The sequence below is a fragment of the Panthera uncia genome, chromosome D1 (assembly GCF_023721935.1).
Source record: "Panthera uncia isolate 11264 chromosome D1, Puncia_PCG_1.0, whole genome shotgun sequence".
NCBI classification, from domain to species: Eukaryota; Metazoa; Chordata; class Mammalia; order Carnivora; family Felidae; genus Panthera; species Panthera uncia.
In genome coordinates, this window is record NC_064808.1 from 52,617,737 (window position 1) to 52,625,086 (window position 7,350).

The 7,350-nt window shown below is 40.7% G+C and overlaps 1 protein-coding gene across 1 annotated transcript; it reads right to left on the minus strand.

The window, feature by feature from the left end:
- Positions 1-1,327: 1,327 nt before the first annotated feature.
- Positions 1,328-2,238, minus strand: LOC125917141 (olfactory receptor 52B4-like). Its single transcript, XM_049623407.1, has one exon. It carries the CDS (start codon positions 2,231-2,233, stop codon positions 1,328-1,330), a length of 906 nt encoding a protein of 301 aa, XP_049479364.1. The 5' UTR covers positions 2,234-2,238.
- Between the last annotated feature and the right edge of the window lie 5,112 nt (positions 2,239-7,350).

Consider the following 7,350-nt stretch of genomic DNA (forward strand, 5'->3'; position numbering starts at 1 on the left):
ATTTGAGTGAGGGGGGTGAGAACACTTAAAGTCAAATCTCTTAGCAAATATCAAATATGCAATAGGTTTTTTAAATTTATTTATTTATTTATTTATCTGTTTGTTTGTTTTGAGAAAGAGAGAGACAGAGAGAGAATCTCAAGCAGGCTCCACGCTGTCAGCATAGAGGCCAATGTGGGACTCAAACTCACAAACCCATGAGATCATGACCTGAACCAAAATCAAGAGTCAGACACCTAACCAGGTGCCCCTATGCAATGAAGTATTATTAACTCTCATCACCATGCTGTCCATAAGATCTCCAGAAGTCTTTCGTCCTGCATAACTGAAACATTGGGCCGTTTGTATGTGATTGTCCAGGGATATCACAAGATGTCTCAGAGGACATGAATTCAGTGAGGAATAATTTAACAACTTCTAAGACCAGAGCAATACCCTCTTTTTATAGGGGCCAAGGGAGGGTGCCCCAAAATGTGCCACTTTGGCACATTAATTATTTTCAATAAAAACTACTTAAGAAACAGTCAATGCAAGGACACTCAGACCCTTATCTGTCCCCCTGAAAGTAGAAAACAAATCATCCATGTGAAAAATATCCTCCCAGTGCCAAGAAGTACAAAGACATCCTTATCACCAGAGAAAGGTATTTTAAAGTTGAAAACACTGTAGAAACAAATCTTTGTTCTCCTTTTCTAATCTACTACCTCAGCCTTAGTTCTGCTTAGAATTCCCTACTAATTTAAGCTCCCAAATACCTGTTTTCTTTATACTGTCAATTCTTCACAGATGCATTGTCCCTTTGTCTAAAAACTATAAAAACTACCTGCCTTTGTCATTTCTTTAGGTCTCAATTTCATTATTGGGCTTCTGTGCACACATAATAAAACTTATTTTTTTCTTCTTCTGTTAACTAACTCAAGTCAACTTAATTCTTACTCCAGCTGGAACACCTTCAAGGGCAGAGAAAGAATTTTTCCTTCCCAACAATTTCATCTATAACCAAAAATCAGACTAGTGACATAAGGACACATGACTCTGGAAATTCATATGTCCAGCCACAGGCTCTGTTCAGGAGGTAACCTGTTCAGTCAAACATGGCATGGCTCTCTCTGTTGCTTTGACAGAAGATGTTAAGTCCTCTCACCTCCCTGGTGAACCTGTCCCAGAAACAGAATTCACTAGGCTACTTCCTAGTAGTTCAGCTTGCCATTAGTGTTTCCACCCACTGCTTCCTCAGACCACATCATGGAGAACTAGAGGTGCTGAAAATACTGTTCCTCTTCCAAAGTCATTTCTGCTTTGGAAAAAATAGGTGAACCACCTGCTCTCATATTTGCTTGGTCTTAATCCCATAAATGATGGGATTCAGCATAGGTGGAACCAGAATGCAGACATTAGCCAATAATATGTGAATATGAGGTGGAATGTGGCGTCCAAACCGCTGAGTAAGGGTTGTGAAGATCGCGGGGCCGTAAAAGAGGACAATGATGCAGACATGGGAGCCACATGTGTTGAGAGCTTTGTGGCGAGCATCTCGTGAAGGCATGTGGAAGACAGCATGGAGAATCAGCAGATATGAAACAAAAATTAACAGGACATCTAAGACCACTGTAGACACGATGACAAAAAGTCCATACCAGATGTTCACGCTAATGTCATTACAAGCATATTTGGCCAAGCCAATGTGTTCACAATAAGTGTGTGGAATAATCTTATTTTGGCAGAAAGTCAATCTTTTCAAAAGAAATATTATGGGGAAGATCATACAAAAACTTCTCAGGAAGATGGTCACACCAATTTTCCCAATGAGTGCATGTGTAAGAATAGTGGTGTATCTCAGTGGGTAGCATATGGCAATGTAGCGGTCAAATGCCATCACCAGCAAGATCCCTGACTCAGAGATGAAAGTGCAGTGGATAATGAAGAACTGAGTGATGCATCGATCCAGGGAGATCTCCCCAGCACGGAACCAGAAGATGGCCAAGGCCTGAGGTACTGTGCACGTGGAGAGGACAATGTCTGCTCTGGCCAGCATGCAGAGGAAGAGGTACATGGGTTCGTGGAGGCTGTGCTTTGTGAGTATAATGCAGATGAGCAGGCTGTTCCCAAGCAGGGCAATGACATAGGAAATGAAGAAGGGGATGGAAACCCACACATGCTGGTCCTCTAGCCCAGGGATGCCCAGGAAGTGGAAGATTGTGTGGCTAACATCAGTGTGGTTTAAGGAAATCATACCTGTGGAGACTACCAGAGATATCACCTTTGATTCATTGACAGAAATGAAAATACAGATTTTCTTGTAATATTCCTTGTGAAGTCACAAGGAGCTTTTGGCATATCGCATACTCTTCATCTTCTCTGAACATGCAAACAATAAGAAACACAAAAAGTCAATAGGACATGTTCTCTACCTCAATAAGTAATAGTCTAATTGACATGTATATATCCCCAGCTAATCAAATAAAACATATTATTGTATTTTCCTCTCAATCAGAGGATTATGAATATACAAAGGAAATCATTATATGTATCTGAAAAGGCTGTAAATAAGGTGTTTCTTGAACTTGAACTTGACCTTTTGGTAGGTAGTTTAACATAAGGAAAAGAATGAAAAAGGAGGGAAACAAGAAAATGTGGGTATTCAAATCAAAACATAGCCTGTTCACTGAACAGTGTTTATTCAGCTCCAGGTAGCTTTGCATAGGGAATACTGAAGAAAGTAGGGTAGGTGTTTATACAGGCAGATTTGGCCTAATTGATGAAAATGAGATTTGATATCTCTCTGACTTCACCACATTCAGTTGGCTCACTTGTGACGAGAGTCAACAGACCTTTAAGAAGTAACATTGACAGAACCTGTGTGTACCTGAATGAGGCACTGCTCATGTTCACAACCTAAGGAACTAAGTTTAGAAATGATTGAATTTGGAAAATAAGGCATTATTGTTGGGAAAGGATGTCCATAATATTTGGAAGAATGAAAAGTGGAAATTTTATCAATTAGTTCTTAGTGTACATTCATTCATTCACTCATTCACTCAGTCATTTAGGAAGCAGTAACTATTTTTTAGACACCATATTACAAACTGGGGAAATAGAAAAAAATGGGAATTTGCCTGAGATCTGTGCTCATGGTTTCAGAGAAAATCAACTTCGTAAGCAGAAAGGTTGAAGAACTGGAGATAAATGTTAATTCCCCCTATTGAAGGGGTAGTTTAAAATATCTAACTTAGGGGGCGCCTGGGTGGCTCAGTTGGTTAAGCGGCCGACTTCAGCTCAGGTCATGATCTCACGGTCCGTGGGTTTGAGCCCTGCGTTGGGCTCTGTGCTGAAAGCTCAGAGCCTGGAGCCTGTTTCGGATTCTGTGTCTCCCTCTCTCTGCCCCTCCCCCGTTCATGCTCTGTCTCTCTCTGTCTCAAAAATAAATAAATGTCAAAAAAAAAATTAAAAAAAAATAAAATAAAATATCTAACTTAGTAGCTAAGGTATATCTTATGCTCATGAACATTATTTCTTCCACTCCAGTTACCCTCTTGGTGCCCCTGATTTTTCATTCTGGGGGGGAAAAATCATCTCGAATTTCCACCCTCCAGGTGCTGGGAGAAAGTGTTTGCTATCAGAGTCACCAATCAAAGGAGTCCACTCAGTGGGCCTAAGTCAGGGCACTGTCTCCTATAGAGCATATGGCTGCTCTATGAGAAGGTTCTCTCTGGTGAGGGCAGCTGATCTCCTGCAGGAAAACCAGTGGCGTGGCATCAGAGGTATGTGAGGGCAGGTATGTACCCCACAGACCTGATTGTGAAAGGAAAGGAGAAAAATGGCAAGAAGGAAGAGGCCGTGGAAGACATAAATCAACAAAGGCAGAGCTGGAGAGGGGGGCATATTATGGAAGCCAATGATGGTCATGGATTTGGGGAAAGGGAGAAGCAGAAGACATTTTATTAATTGGAGCCAAAGAGAGAAGCCAGGTGGCTCAGAGGTTGAGAATTTGCCTGTTTGCTTCATCCTAAATGTCCCACTCAATGCTGCTCTCCCATAGTTCCCTTCTCACACCTGCCTGAGGTGTCCTGGTCTACTTCCCATACCATGATTTGGGAAGCTCAGCAGAGATCCCAGTCATTCTCTGGGCTCTTGTCTTGTTTGCCAAGAAAGATTTGAAGTAAGTCTATGTCATTTCTGTTTTCTCATGTTTAGTCAATTCACTACAGCACTTGCCATATATTGATTACTTCTCTTTATTTAGCACCCTTCATTAACCTCACCTGCCCATATAGCTTCCCAGACCTCCTCTCCACTTCTGCTCTAACGAGACAGATTGGTGTTTCTGGTCTTTTACCATTCTTAGTGCATGAGAGTCCTGTCTCGTCTGGCCTGCTCAGAACATAACACCAGCCCAATCCTTATCTTGATCTTGGAATCTTCCCCTCCGCACACACACATCTAATTCACTCACCAGCTCTTTGGAGATGACATTCAGCTTGTTGAGGAGCTGGGCATTGGGCTGTTTATATTCTTTCATGAGACCTCTTGAGGGAGGTAGTTACATCAGGACCCCAGGGACACAGCTGTCTCCATCACCCTTGCCCTCTTCCACATGGTCTGGATCCCAGATCCCTAAGTGCCATTCTCCCTCCCTAGCCTTCTCCTGACTATTTTCTCTCACACTCCTCCCACCTTCTTGGATCTCCATCCCACACTGAATGTTCACATTTATGATGTTTCACTAAAAAAAGCTTTCCCAGCTAAACCAGCCTTGCTACAGGCCTCTTTTAATCCCTTCACTGACATTAAATATAATTAAATTAGGGTTGCCTGGGTGGCTTGTCGGTTAAGCATCAACTTCAGCTCAGGTCATGATCTCACAGTTCATGGGTTTGTGCCCTGTGTCAGACTCTGTGCTGACAGCTCAGAGACTGGAGCCTGCTTCAGATTCTGTGTCTCCCTCTCTCTCGCTCTCTTGCTGTCTCAAAAATAAACATTAAAAATTTTTAATGTAATTAAATTAATGGATAGTAAACTTATTTTCAATCTGCAATATGAACACATGCAATAAGCAAAGATGACTTTCAATTTTTTTTCATGTGAAGGATGATGTTGCAGTTATATTCATCCCAGGATTGGTCATGAGATTCATATTTTGTTTTTGTTTTAAATGTATTTATCTTAAGAGAAAGAGAGAGAGTGGGTAACAGGCAGAGAGAGAGAGAGGCAGAGAGAGAGAGAATCCCAGGCAGGCTACTCTCTACCAGCTCAGACCCTGACTCAGGGCTCATATTCATGAACCATGAGGTCATAACCTGAACTGAAACCAAGAGTTGGAAGCTTAACCAATTGAGCCACCCAGGCACTCCAAGATTCAAATTCTGGAGTCACAATGAGTTTTCATTTTTCCTAAGGGTTCCTAAATGTCCATGCACAATTTGTAGATCACATATGATTCTTGACATTTGTGACCCATTTTTATTTCATTTGCCACCTAGTAATGCTTGGTCACCAAAAATCCACATTTATGATTGCTAGAAGAAAAAATTCTCCTGCTTTCTTTATATTCTTTTATAAGTAATTTTATTTGGTTTTGCTCATCCTGACTGTAGGGTGGGAACTTTTTTTCAACTTGGAAGTAACTTTATATTCTAACTGATTATAAAACCAATCTTGTACATTATTGTTTTTAATCATATAACAAAGACAGGAAGAAAATAATCCCACCTTCAGAAAAATGTGTCTTTTGATATAAATACATACAAGTATATTGTTATAGCTAGTTCCCCATATTTCATGCTCTTCTAAAAACTTATTAGTGAAAAGAAGGAAAAATTCTTTTCTACCCTTCAAGGTATACCAGTTGGACTAAGAATTAAGTGGACATTGATGCAGGATTGTTAAGCCCAATAGTCAAGCCCCGTGTCAGGCTCTGTGCTGACAGCTCAGAGCCTGGAGCTGCTTCAGGTTCTGCGTCTCCCTCTCTCTCTGCCCCTCCCCCCATTTCTCTCTCAAAAAATGAATGACCATTTTAAAAATCTAAAGAAAAAACCCTTATAATTAACATAACATTCAAAATAAGCAAAAGGAAATTGTTTCTTTAACAAGTGATATAGCCTATACTTCTAATTCTAACACACTACATTTTGTTTGTGTGTTTAATGAAATCCAAAGGGCTCCTCATAATTTATGCCAGTGAAGAGACTTCCATGTTTACTTTCCTAGAGACCTCTAATTGTTTCATTCCAGTCTATTTCCAGAGGCAACACTCTCAAATTTTGTAAGCGGTACACTTTAAAAGTAATATGTACAGATGGGATTAAGTTTCCTAATCTACTGTTAAATAACAAAAATTCAAACCACTACATTGTAAAGATCTAATTGGCTTTATTACTCAATTCATGAATTAGGTAGCATCCCATGTACAGAGTAGAAGGAAGGTCCAAGGAGTTATACATATGCAAGGTTTTTATAGGAAGGACAATGAGGCAAAAAGTTATTAGCAAAATAAAAGAAACAACTATTTCAGGCAAGGTCCCCTTCCCTCAGTGGGAATGGGAGGGAGTCTTATTAGGTGGATGACCTCATCTTCCTTTGGGAGATGGAGAGGACCCACATAACAGATTATCCCATTTGTACTGAGTACAAAATTCCAGACCAATTTATAAGTCCACTCCTGGAGAAATTGAAAATTTCAGTTAAGCCTTGGTTTGCAGTCCAGGGTGCAAGCAACACCACCTTGGGTCTGTGGCATTCTTTTTAACACCACTGACCTTAAAATTGGGAGATCAACCTGAATTTTCTGGGTGAGCCCAATGTAATTATAAGGGTCCTTAAATGTGAAAGAGGGAGGCAGAAATGATGTCATGTGAAATGATTCAACTTGACATGGCTGACTCTGAAGATGGTAGAAGGGGACCTTGAGCCAAGGAACATGGGTGGGTGGTTTCTAGAAGTTAGAAAAGGCAAGGAAATTAATTCTCCCCCAGAGCCTCCAGAAAGAAGGCTGGGGAAACAGTGATGGCCCAGACCATATTGTTTGTTTGCTGAATATCCTTCAACAAATCACTTGTCCAGCATTCCATTATAAACTTTGACTTGCTCATCTGCAAAACACAGGCCATGACAGCAACTTCCTCACAGATCCACACTGGCGCTGAATTACTTCTTGTGCACCAAGTACCTAGAACATATGCCCAAGTTTGGACTGTTTCCATGACTATTACGCCTTGTCCCCGACTCCCAAAAAATGCTTTTTCTTGCTCATATCTCTTTCCCAATGGTATATACCTAAAAATCACAGAAACAGAAGTTCATGAAAAGGAGTTGAAACCTATTCTCACAGAAAATACAGACGAATCCGAAACC

Excerpts from the sequence above, each read along its gene's own strand:
- LOC125917141 (XM_049623407.1), bottom strand. The coding sequence starts at position 2,233 with ATGATTTCCTTAAACCACACTGATGTTAGCCACACAATCTTCCACTTC.